At 44.4% G+C, this 13577-nt stretch overlaps 1 protein-coding gene across 1 annotated transcript in view; it reads left to right on the forward strand.

Annotated features, from left to right (window-relative positions):
- The window catches only part of LOC144504127 (low-density lipoprotein receptor-related protein 1-like), a 1391705-nt gene that overhangs the window by 972611 nt on the left and 405517 nt on the right, over window positions 1-13577 (forward strand). Inside the window, exon 43 of the mRNA XM_078229303.1 lies at window positions 4812-5183. Coding sequence (XP_078085429.1) covers window positions 4812-5183 — 372 coding nt within the window. The remainder of the gene's footprint in view (window positions 1-4811; window positions 5184-13577) is intronic.

The following is a 13577-nucleotide window of genomic DNA, read 5'->3' on the forward strand; positions in this document are numbered from 1 at the left end:
GCCAATTTTGACTTTTAATGCTCAAAAGATTTTGAACATGTATACTGTTAAAAATGAGGGGATTATTTACCACTTGTAACTTGATACTTTCCCACCATTTCCAACTGTAACCTATAAGATTACAGATTGTTGAGGCATCACCAAAACTGGTGAGAGTATTGTGAATTGATTAATATCGAAGTCTCCATTAGATCAATAGGACCCTGATTCCACTGAACTGTGGCCTGAGAATGGGAGTTTCAGTTTGAAATAGGTCATAGAATCACAGAATCCCTACAGTGCAGAAGGAGGCCATTCAGCCCATCGAGTCTGCACCGACCACAATCCCACCCAGGCCCTATTCCCGCAACCCCCACATAGTTACCCTATTAATCCCCTGACACTAGGGTCAATTTAGCGTGGCCAACCAACCTAACCCGTACATCTTTGGAGTGTGGGAGGAAACCGGGGCACTCAGATGAAACCCACGCAGAGGCGGGGGGAGAATTTGCCAACTCCACACAGACAGTGACCCGAGGCTGGAATTGAACCCGAGTCCCTGGTGCTGTGAGACAGCAGTGCTAACCACTGGGCCACCGTGCCACCAGTGTTTGGCACTGTGCCCATCTGCTTCTTTTTCCCAAAAATATACTTTATTCATAGAATTTGTAGAATTACATTACAAAACATTTTAACTTGAAAATTACAGAAAATGTCATAAAATTTGACTTGTCTTTGTACAGTGTGCTCGATTCCGAGGTGACTCTATGTAATTGGAATTCTCTTGATATTTACAATATACATTTCATGTCCGGCACACAGCCTGGGGCGAATTGAAAAATTGCAGAAAGTGCAAAAGAATTCAGCATTCTTTCATGTGGCATGTTCCTCTCTGAGCTGCCATTTCAATCCTCTTGATAGCCACAAAGTTTATTCAATGTCAAGCACGCCGCCAAGAGATTCTATACATTTTCCAGCCCCTCAGTGTACTATGGCTGAAGAGACTCAGACAGCGACCTTTCCCTTCAACCACCTGACTGAGACCGAAAAAAGGCCAGTCTTTTAAAAATGTATTCCTTTCTTAGAGTTGCAAAGCCAATGCTCAGAATGGATGGGGCAAGCCCTTAATCAATCTCTTTGCTTGCTCCAAAAAACAATTTAAATTCAAATTAAATCCAATTCATTCTTTCCACAAGAGAGACATACAAGTTCCAGGCAAAGGTCAGCTACTGGTCTGGAGATTGAACAGGATCACCGGGCTTTCTTATGAGAGACCATTTGAGGCTCACAGGCACACCACAGTCACCATTGCTTCAGACTTCTCTCCTGTTCCTTCCTATGAGATCTTCCCAAAACCCCTCCTCACCTCTTATCTGGTCGATGATGCAGTCAAGAACCATAAATCTTGCCCCGTCGGAAAATACTCCCTGACCTCATCCTGGCCTGCTTAATATTCATAGAATCCCTACAGTGCAGGAAGAGGCCATTTGGCCCATCGAGCCTGCACTGGTAACAATCCCATCCAGGCCTTATCCCCGTAACCTCATATATTTACCCTGCAAATCCCCCTGACACTGAAGGGCAAATTACCATGTCCAATCAATCTAACCTGCTCATCTTTGAACTGTGGGAGGAAACCGGAGCACCTGGAGGAAACCCATGCAGACACGGGGAGAACACGCAGTCACCCGAGGCCGGAATTGTATCCGGGTCCCTGGAGCTCTGAGGCAGCAGTGCTAACCACTATGCCATTGTGCTGCCTCAAATGAGGTCTGCATGTTAAAGTACCTTGGTCCTGAAATTGATAGCAGCCAGATTGTTTCATGCTTGCCTAGTCCCTATCTGCCCTAAACCCATTTGGGGTTAAATCCTAGTCATGTGCTTTTGCATGATCTGATAAATCCAGCTAATGGTTACGTCAGCTGTTGAGATCAAAGCATAATTTTCTTAGATCTTATTATCCACGTTCTCATAATGAGGTTTTTCATTATGAATACCTACATTTATTAATCCTGTTGATTTTATGATTCTATGATAATCCCAGCACTGTAGGAAAAACTGCATGTTAAAAATCTTAACATACTCGGGTGCTAAAGTCATTTTTGTTGAAATCCAGCAAGCCAAAAGAGGAATAGAGATTAAGCCTGCTGGAGGTCCAAAACTACAGCACAAAGTAGAAACACTGGGTCATCTTATTGAAATTAAGACACCGCAGAAATGTTTAAGTGAAACAAAGAACAAAGAACAATGCAGCACAGGAGCAGGCCCTTTGGCCCACCAAGCCTGTGCTGATACGTCATTTCCAAACCTCTGTTCATGTGTCTATCAAGATGCACCTTGAATGTTGCGAATATGCCTGCTTCCACCACCTCCACTAGCAGTGCGTTCCAGGCACCTACCACTCTCTGTGTGAAAAATATTCCACACTAAACATACCCCCTCTCACCTTAAACTTATGTCCTCTGATAGTCAACCCTTCTCCCTGGGGAAAACGCCTCTGAGTATCCATCCTATCTACGCAAATTTGATTGGCACCACATCCACAAACATCTACTCCCTCCACTACCGTCTCTCAGTAGCAGCAGTGTGTACTACCTACAAGGTGCACTGCACCAAAGATCCTTAGATAGCACCTCCCAAATCCATGACCACTTCCATCTAGAAGGACAAGGGCAGCAGATACATGGGAACACCACCACCTGCAAGTTTCCCTCCAACCACTCACCATCCTGACTTGGAAATATATCGCCATTCCTTTGCAGTCGCTGGGTCAAAATCCTGGAATTCCCTCCCAAATGGCATTGTTGGTCAATCCACAGCACATGGACTGCAGCGATTCAAGAAGGTAGCTCACCATCAAGGGCAAGTAGGGATGGGCAATAAATGCTGGCCAGCCAGTGACGCCCATGTTCCACGAATGAATAAAAATAAAACCACACTGCTACACACACCCAATCCAGTTCAGAAATAATTTATTATTACAACAAGAACAATACAGCACAGGAACAGGCCCTTTGGCCCTCCAAGCCCGTGCCGCTCCCTGGTCCAAACTAGACCATTCTTTTGTATCCCTCCATTCCCACTCTGTTCATATGGCTGTCTAGATAAGTCTTAAACGTTCCCAGTGTGTCCGCCTCCACCACCTCGCCTGGCAGCGCATTCCAGGCCCCCACCACCCTCTGTGTAAAATATGTCCTTCTGATATCTGTGTTAAAACTCCCCCCCCTTCATCTTGAACCTATGACCCCTCATGAACGTCACCACCGACCTGGGGAAAAGCCTCCCACCGTTCACCCTATCTATGCCTTTCATAATTTTATACACCTCTATTAAGTCTCCCCTCATCCTCCGTCTTTCCAGGGAGAACAACCCCAGTTTACCCAATCTCTCCTCATAACTAAGCCCCTCCATACCAGGCAACATCCTGGTAAACCTCCTCTGTACTCTCTCCAAAGCCTCCACGTCCTTCTGGTAGTGTGGCAACCAGAACTGGACGCAGTATCCCAAATGCGGCCGAACCAACGTTCTATACAGCTGCAACATCAGACCCCAACTTTTATACTCTATGCCCCGTCCTATAAAGGCAAGCATGCCATATGCCTTATTCACTACCTTCTCCACCTGTGACGTCACCTTCAAGGATCTGTGGACTTGCACACCCAGGTCCCTCTGCGTATCTACACCCTTTATGGTTCTGCCATTTATCGTATAGCTCCTCCCTACATTATTTCTACCAAAATGCATCACTTCGCATTTATCTGGATTGAACTCCATCTGCCATTTCTTTGCCCAAATTTCCAGCCTATCTATATCCTTCTGTAACCTCTGACAATCTTCCTCACTATCTGCAAGTCCTGCCAATTTTGTGTCGTCCGCAAACTTACTGATCACCCCAGTTACACCTTCTTCCAGATCGTTTATATAAATCACAAACAGCAGAGGTCCCAATACAGAGCCCTGCGGAACACCACCAGTCACAGGCCTCCAGCCGGAAAAAGACCCTTCCACTACCACCCTCTGTCTTCTGTGACCAAGCCAGTTCTCCACCCATCTAGCCACCTCCCCCTTTATCCCATGAGATCCAACCTTTTTCACCAGCCTACCATGAGGGACTTTGTCAAACGCTTTACTAAAATCCATATAGATGACATCCACGGCCCTTCCCTCGTCAACCATTCTAGTCACTTCTTCAAAAAACTCCACCAGGTTAGTGAGGCATGATTTTCCTTCTCACATTATGTCTGCCCTTCTATGGGGTAATGGAAAGTGAATGATCAAGCAAAAAATCAAATTGGTCAGACATTTGAATGCATCAGACACAACCACATCCTTGAAAGATCCAAAGCACTGGATTTAAAACCAGTGTTCCCCCTACACACCCCCCCCCCCCCCCCCGCACCCGCCCATTCACAGGCTGCATATCGTGGGCGGCACGATAGCACAGTGGTTAGCACTGCTGCTTCACAGCTCCAGGGTCCCGGGTTCGATTCCCGGCTCGGGTCACTGTCTGTGTGGAGTTTGCACATTCTCCTCGTGTCTGCGTGGGTTTCCTCCGGGTGCTCCGGTTTCCTCCCACAGTCCAAAGGTGTGCGGGTTAGGTTGATTGGCCAGGTTAAAAATTGCCCCTTAGAGTCCTGGGATGTGTAGGTTAGAGGGATTAGTGGGTAGATATGTGAGGGTAGGGCCTGGGTGGGATTGTGATCGGTGCAGACTCGATGGGCCGAATGGCCTCCTTCTGCACTGTAGGGTTTCTATGATTTCTATGATTTTGTCAGCCAAAGCTCATTAACTGATATTGATGCCCTAACAATGCAAAATACATATTTTGGCAGGTACCAATATTTGTGCAAAGAACAATGGTGGATGCCAGCAGCTTTGTTTATACCGTGGAAAGCGTCAGAAAACCTGTGGATGTTCATACAGCGTGCTTGCCGAGGACTCAGTCAGCTGTCACGATTACGATGGGTACTTGGTGTATTCGGAAAGAACGATATTGAAGAGCATCCACCTCACAGATGAAACAAACTTAAATCCTCCAATAAGACCATATGAAAAACCGGAATACTTCAAAAATGTCATAGCCTTGACTTTTGATTACCGACGGAATGCAAGGAGAACCAATCGGATTTTCATGAGCGATGTTCATTTTGGAAATATCCAGCTTATCAACGATGACTGGACAGGGAGACGAGTAATTGTGGAGAGTAAGTACACACTTGAAGTGATTGAATACTATTCCCACTGTTATCATTCGTTTGTACTTTGACTACAGTACGCAGTCAGCAAAATAGGAAATTCATGGAATGTGCAGTGGTCATTTACTAGTTGATGCAGGAATTTAGTCATGCAGATGTTATGAATCTGATCTCGTAATCCAGAGGCATTGGCTCACTTGAGAATTTGAATTTAGTTTTAAAACATCAGAAATAAGCTGGTATCGGTACAAGTGATTGCGTGAATCTGCTTAATGGTGATTAACAACCTCACTCGGTTCATCAATGCACATGCGGGAAATTTGCTATCCTTACCCAATCGGAGACCAGTCCCACACCACTCTGATTGTCTCTTAACGTCTGGAGTGGCCGATCCGATTGTTACCAGCAGCTCAAGAAGAAGGTTCATCACCACTGTCTCTGGGTAACTGATGCCTACATTCTGAGAATGATCCAACAATGTTGTGCTTCCTTCCTTTCGGAAGTGTTCTATGGTGATGTGTCATCGTTAAAATAGTTATTGCAGCACCCTAAGTCAATGTAACATGCAATGGCAAATGCATATGATGTTGCATATGCATATGATGCAAACTTAAGAGAGCTGCAAATACATTTGATAGTTCTAAAATGCAGAACTCATCAAAAATGTCATTCTCAAGATGAATAATGTAAGGTATTTGTATAATTTGAGTTTTGCAGGTCATGTTATTCAAGTAATATTATTTACCAAACAACCTTAAATCCCGCACCGTTTTCAGCCCTCTGCTCCCTTCATCCAGTGCACTCTTGGTGTGACTGTTGGCTGGGATATTGTTTGATAGATGTTGGTCACTTTCCAGTGTTTGGCTCAAAGCATTCTTCATAAGTGATCCATATAATATATTTTCATCAATTATTTTAAAACTAAGCTGAAAAAGGTAAGTACTTACAGGTGTGGGGAGCAAGGAGGGGAGTCAGAATACATTTGGATAAGAACCAACACAGATTTGAAAGGCCATATGGCTTGTTCCTCTGCTCTGCTAGCCTCTGATTCTGTGTTGGCAAATTATTGAGCACAAGAGACAGTTACACACAGAGTTTGCAATAGGATTTCTGGTTAGTCATCAAAATGGTGTAGTCTAAATAATGTTCACACCCCTGGCCCAGAGCTGCTGAGGGAAATTATAGTTTCCCTTTCCCTGCATAGATCAACTAATTTCAGAAACAATGAATGGAAGCTAGGATAGTCTGGTCCGTGTGGTTCAACTATTTTTTTGCCAGCTGAGGCATTTTTGGAGTTGAGGTACTGTAAAAATATTTGAGATACCTTAAAACACAAACATACAAGGATCTCCTTAATAATCTATAGAATAGAATCCCTACAGTGCAGAAAGAGGCCATTTGGCCCATCAAATCTGCACCGACTCTCTAAAAGAGCATCTTACTCAGGCTCAAGTCCCAGCCTCTTCCTGTAATTCCGTGCATTTACCATGGCCAATTCACCTCATCAAAGCTGCACATAAGACCATAAGACCATAAGACCATAAGACATAGGAGCGGAAGTAAGGCCATTCGGCCCATCGAGTCCACTCCACCATTCAATCATGGTTGATTTCAACTCCATTTACCCGCTCTCTCCCCATAGCCCTTAATTCCTCGAGAAATCAAGAATTTATCAATTTCTGTCTTGAAGACGCTCAACGTCTCGGCCTCCACAGCCCTCTGTGGCAATGAATTCCACAGACCCACCACTCTCTGGCTGAAGAAATTTCTCCTCATCTCTGTTCTAAAGTGACTCCCTTTTATTCTAAGGCTGTGCCCCCGCGTCCTAGTCTCCCCTGTTAATGGAAACAACTTCCCTACGTCCATCCTATCTAAGCCGTTCATTATCTTGTAAGTTTCTATCAGATCTCCCCTCAACCTCCTAAACTCCAATGAATATAATCCCACGATCCTCAGACGTTCATCGTATGTCAGGCCTACCATTCCTGGGATCATCCGTGTGAATCTCCGCTGGACCCGCTCCAGTGCCAGTATGTCCTTCCTGAGGTGTGGGGCCCAAAATTGCTCACAGTACTCCAAATGGGGCCTAACCAGTGCTTTATAAAGCCTCAGAAGTACATCCCTGCTTTTGTATTCCAAGCCTCTTGAGATAAATGACAACATTACATTTGCTTTCTTAATTACGGACTCAACCTGCAAGTTTACCTTTAGAGAATCCTGGACTAGGACTCCCAAGTCCCTTTGCACTTTAGCATTATGAATTTTGTCACCGTTTAGAAAATAGTCCATGCCTCTATTCTTTTTTCCAAAGTGTACAACCTCGCACTTGCCCACGTTGAATTTCATCAGCCACTTCTTGGACCACTCTCCTAAACTGTCTAAATCTTTCTGCAGCCTCCCCACCTCCTCAATACTACCTGCCCCTCCACCTATCTTTGTATCATCGGCAAACTTGGCCAGAATGCTCCCAGTCCCGTCATCTAGATCGTTAATATATAAAGAGAACAGCTGTGGCCCCAACACTGAACCCTGCGGGACACCACTTGTCACCGGTTGCCATTCTGAGAAAGAACCTTTTATCCCAACTCTCTGCCTTCTGTCTGACAGCCAATCGTCAATCCATGTTAGTACCTTGCCTCGAATACCATGGGCCCTTATTTTACTCAGCAGTCTCCCGTGAGGCACCTTGTCAAAGGCCTTTTGGAAGTCAAGATAGATAACATCCATTGGCTCTCCTTGGTCTAACCTATTTGTTATCTCTTCAAAGAACTCTAACAGGTTTGTCAGGCACGACCTCCCCTTACTAAATCCATGCTGACTTGTCTTAATCCGACCCTGCACTTCCAAGAATTTAGAAATCTCATCCTTAACGATGGATTCTAGAATTTTGCCAACAACTGAGGTTAGGCTAATTGGCCTATAATTTTCCATCTTTTTTCTTGTTCCCTTCTTGAACAGTGGGGTTACAACAGCGATTTTCCAATCCTCTGGGACTTTCCCTGACTCCAGTGACTTTTGAAAGATCATAACTAACGCCTCCACTATTTCTTCAGCTATCTCCTTTAGAACTCTAGGATGTAGCCCATCTGGGCCCGGAGATTTATCAATTTTCAGACCTTTTAGTTTCTCTAGCACTTTCTCCTTTGGACTGTGGGAGGAAACCGGAGGAAACCCATGCAGACGCGTGAGAACTTGCAAACCCCAGACAATCATTCAAGGTTGGAATTGAACTCGGGTCCTTGGCACTGTGAGGCAGCTGTGCTAACCACTGTGCCACCGTGCTGCTCCTGGAATAAGGCTCCTAGGAGATAATGCTGACTAGCTGAGTATTTTGAAGGACAGTGCAAAAGCAATGTCTGCTGTTTCCAGTTTATTTGTTACCTTTTAAACATTTTATTTATGGTTGAAGTAAAACCACATGGGACTTTAGTGCAGACACAGAAGGATCTTGTTGAAGTGGATTTTCTTGTCTAATTCTGTGGAGTCAAGTGTCCACAAGAGAGATTATCTGATAGAGTGGATCTCCTGTCTGTTATATAACCTACCAAATTTTCATCCTTAGACTTCAAAGGTGGGTAATCTGTTCTGTCCAATTACTGCGTGGAGTGAAGCTGAAGATTTTCCCCAATATTATTTACATGACACCTTTGACAGAAAGTTAGTTATCCCAAATTTCTGGATGATGCAGCGTGAGGAATGTTTTGATTATTGATTTCTGTCTTTTTGCATTTGTCGAAGCTTTAAAACCAAACATAAGTGCTTCCAAGAAAATATATTTGACACTAAAAGCATTGCCTGGTGCTGCCAAAGTTAATAGATGTTGACAATGATAAATCTAAGATATCATAGTCCATGGAAATATCACTGCTTATTATTATATCCCAGGTATATGTTCTCGACATATCGTAAACATATACTTTTTGTCTCTATCGCACAGTGGAATTATAGTTTTAGAACGATTATTTTATGAAGCATGCAAAGTCCCAGTTTTTTCAAATTATCTTTTGATCTCTTTATACCAGAACAGGCAATTAAAAAGATGCAGTAATCAACTTTATAGTGGATTATCAATAAGCCATCCATTGTCAACATTTACTCCAATTATTTAAATATTAAACCTTAGTGAAAGACTGTTCAAGTTAGATATTACCTTTAATAAGTTAATTTATAGGAAGAACCTATTAATGAGGAAAATATCTAAATGCTGAATGCTGACAGTTGGCATAGATTTATTATCTGCTGTAAATTAATCTTACAGTAAGCAGCTTGCAAGTTGAATTTGGAGAATTTAATTAGATGATCAATGTTTTTTCTCAGCAAATGACTAAACAATTGATGTAATTTTCATAATTGCAAGCTGGTTAAGATGTCAGAGAATACATCCTTTCGAATGCTTGGACGGTACTATGGGCTAATTCTTACCAAAACATGGCAAAGTGTTGTTTCCGGCAAGAAAACCGATCAGTTTTCCCTCCAGATCTTAGGACGTTCTGCCAAAAATAAAATCAAAGGGATGTGATTGATGCTGTCATACGGGGGGGGGGGGGGGGGGGGTGTGTGGCCTCAGCACGCCAGCAAATTCTGGCTGCACAGAGATTGGAACACCATTTTTAAAGGATGCTCTGACCATTATCTGAGTAGACCTATCCCCCCCACCACCCCCCCCCCCCCCCCAGCTCACCTTAGATGTCTGAGGGGCAGCCTTTCCCATCCCTGATCAGAATCGGCATTTCTCTACCCCACCCCATCCCCCTTCAATCGGAAATCACTGACATTGCCGGCATCCCCAACTCATTTGTTTCACCCCCATCCACTGCCACATTTGCATGAATCCCCCCAAGGCTCCCAGTAGGGCCCGCCACCTAATAGCACTGCCAAGTTGGACTGCCAGGTGAGCATGGTGCCAGCCTGTCATTGCCAACCTGTGCAAAGGGGCAGTGCCAGGGGGCATTGCCAGGCCACTGTCTGGCCATGTCCCTCTCCCCCAGGGGCTGTACTCACCTTTATGGCCCAAGGAGACCCCACGATAGGTTCACATCTGTGTAAACCTGTTGTAAACCATGCTGAAGTCACATCACATTGGCGTGGTTTCAATATACTGGGGGGGAGGGTGTCAATATCTGGGGAGGGGGTTAATAACATTTAAATATATTTAAATTCACATAGAGCAGACTCACACCTTGATGATGTCACTGGCAAGGGCCCTGGCTGGGATGCTCTTCAGAGGGTCAGTGTAGACTCGATGGGCCAAATGGCCTCCTTCTGCACTGTAGGGATTGTACGATTCTATGAAAGATTTGGTTTAACACCAGATATGAGTGCAACACCAATTTAGACAGTGACTTCCTGGCTGAACACTCATCTGAAGCTGCAGGGACAGGGACTAGATTGTGAACAGGGATGAAAAAGTCCTGGCTTATTTATTATTCCTCTGTCCTAGGCCTGGGATTCATCCCAACTGGCTGAGAACTCATGATTTATGAATTTGTTTTTGACAGTAAGATGACAAAGGCTTCAAATTTAATCTTGCGAGATGTTTGAATTCATTTCCCTCCTGGTCATGCTGCATTTTACATAACATTTTTGCTCAAATATTAAGTATTTTATTTTAAGTGAAACCTGAAAGAATTCTATTCCAGTTCTCATTCGTCTGTGTCAGTGTGCAGGGTATGTCTGTAATTGAGGTAGGCAGCTGTAATGTTTTTCTTCCAGGGCAATACTTTAGGAATTTATATTTCTGTATTGAAGTGTGATCTGTTTCAACAACCATATGCAATCAAAATGTGAAAAACTCCCACCACTAGTCCAGGTTACATTAAGCTCTTTGTAACCCTCAGATTGGAGATAACAATAGACTGAAGGAGATCAAGTTTAACTGTGCCCGGCTACATGACACAGAATGGGCTCACAATAGTTCAGCAGTTTCAGTATACATTTTGTACTAAATTCCATCACAATTGTAGGTACTGGGCACGATCTTACAGGCCTGCCGTGCCGATTGATCAATGCGGCAAGCCGGGAAGGTTGTATGCGAGGCCAAATGTTCATTTTGCACCTGGCGCGAACGGGTTTTGTACCTTCCCGGTCCTGTTTTGCTGGCAATCATGCCTTCACGTCCTTAAATGCCATTAGTGCGTTCGGCACAACTGCTTCCGGCCTCACGGCTACTTCCCCCTCACCAGCGAGACGTGTCAAAATGCCTCGCCAGTGAAATCCCTACTGCTCTGCAGTAGCGGTGACTGGTGCCACGGCCATGCTGGGGGATTGGAGGCCATTGAAGTGTGGTCGGGGGGGGCATGATGGGGAATACCCATCGGGCAGTGCTAGTCTGGCAGTGCCCACCTGGCATCCTGGTCATGCCCACCTGGTACCCAAGCAGTGCCCGACTGGGCACCACAAGTGTGCCAGGGTAGTGTCAAGAGGTGGCGCCTGAGTAGGAGTGGGGCCTGAGTAGGGTTGGGGTCTGAGTGGGGGTGGGGCTATGACGAGGGCGAGGTTTGAACGATGACAGGGTGATCGTTAGGGGGCAGCTCTGTAAAAGGGTGACATGCGGGGCGGAGCTATGCAAGGGTAACGTTCAAGGTGGGGCTATGTAAGGGGGAGGATTGTGCAAGGGGGTGTGCAGGTGGGGGTGTGCAGGGGTGGGTCGCAGAGGAGGTCATGACGGGGGTGAGGGGTGGGGACGGGGTATGTCGGGGGTCTGTCAATGGATTGAGAGCTCCATTTTGAATTGGGTATCATGGGCTAGATTTTCTTGCCAGTCTAGTAACAGACAGTTACAATTTTCTGTCTTCTTTCCACCTCACAGGGTAAACCCATCATATATGATATGCATAACCCTCCAGATCCTGAAGTTCCAGATTTATTGCTTTGTCTGTAACAAGTTGACTATAATTAATCTCATTTGACCACCAACCTACGAAGGGGTGGCGGGGGGAGGGGGGGGGGGGGGGGGAGGGTGAGTAGAATCAGCTAGAATAGGCAATATTGATTATTATTCAATGATCTCTGTCCAGAAAGTACATGGACATATACAGGATTAGGTATATGATGATGCTCTAAATTGACAAAATGTCCACAAATATTTGCCACCCTAGATTCCTTCCTTGTCTGCCATATGTAAGGGTTTGAAAGTTACTGAAAGTGATGCAATATCAAGTAATCCACTGGCCTTATGATAGTCAACGGGTGGATTCTCCAACCTCACCCACAGTGGGATTCTCCGGTCTCGCTGCAGTGAATGGAGATTTGGCTGCGTGCCAAATTCTCTATCCTTGCTGGCAACGGTGGCAAGAGTGTGCAGCTGGAGAATTCTGGCCAACATTATGGAATTTGGGGTTAGTTCTTGCATGCATTATGTTAGCTGGTTTGAAACCTGTGCTGTTTGCTTTCTTTCCCCTAAATATACATCATTTTGATTTGATATATTGTTGTCACATGTATTAGTATACAATGAAAAGTATTGTTTCTTGCGTGCTATACAGACAAAGCATATCGGTCATAGAGAAGGAAAGGAGAGAGTGCAGAATGTAGTGTTACAGTCATAGCTAAGGTGGCGAGAAAGATCAACTTAGTGCGTGATAGGTCCATTCAAAAGCCTGATGGCAGCAGGGAAGAAGCTGTTCTTGAGTCGGTTGGTATGTGACCTCAGGCTTTTTCCCAACGGAAGAAGATGGAAGAGAGTATGTCCAGGGTGTGTGGGATCCTTGATTATACTGGCTGCTTTTCCGAGGCGTAAGAAAGCGTAGACAGAGTCAATGGATGGGAGGCTGGTTTGCGTGATGGACTGGGCTACATTCACAACCCTTTGCGGTTTCTTGCGGTCTTGGGCAGAGCAGGAGCCATACCAAGCTGTGATACAACCAGAAAGAATGCTTTCTATGGTGCATCTGTAAAAGTTGGTAAGAGTTGCAGCTGACATGCCAAATTTCCTTCGTATTTTGAGAAAGTAGAGGCATTGGTGGGCTGTCTGTAAAAGAAAGTTATTCAGTTTATTCTTATATTTTTAATATATCTGTCTTATAATTATATATATATATATATGTATATATATATATATGTATATGAGTAGTCCATAGAACAAAAACTGAAAAAGAATTATGTAAAAATACATTTTTATTAACTTTTTGTATTTCTCTTGGCACTGCATGATTTTACTTTAAAATTTTGAAAGGCCAATTTTTATCCCTCAATCAACATCACAAAAAAAATCATCTGTTCATGATCGCATTGCTATTTGTGGCAGCTTGCTGTGTGTGAATGGCCTGCTGTGTTTCCCACATTAAACACTGACAACAATTTAGAAGTAAAGTGCTGAGAGATGCCTGGTGATTGTGGAAAGTACTGTATAAATGCATGTTTATTTCTCCCTTTTCTTTAGCCCAGAAGAGGCAACCAAAAAAT

This window comes from Mustelus asterias, chromosome 14, assembly GCF_964213995.1.
Source record: "Mustelus asterias chromosome 14, sMusAst1.hap1.1, whole genome shotgun sequence".
Lineage (NCBI taxonomy): Eukaryota > Metazoa > Chordata > Chondrichthyes > Carcharhiniformes > Triakidae > Mustelus > Mustelus asterias.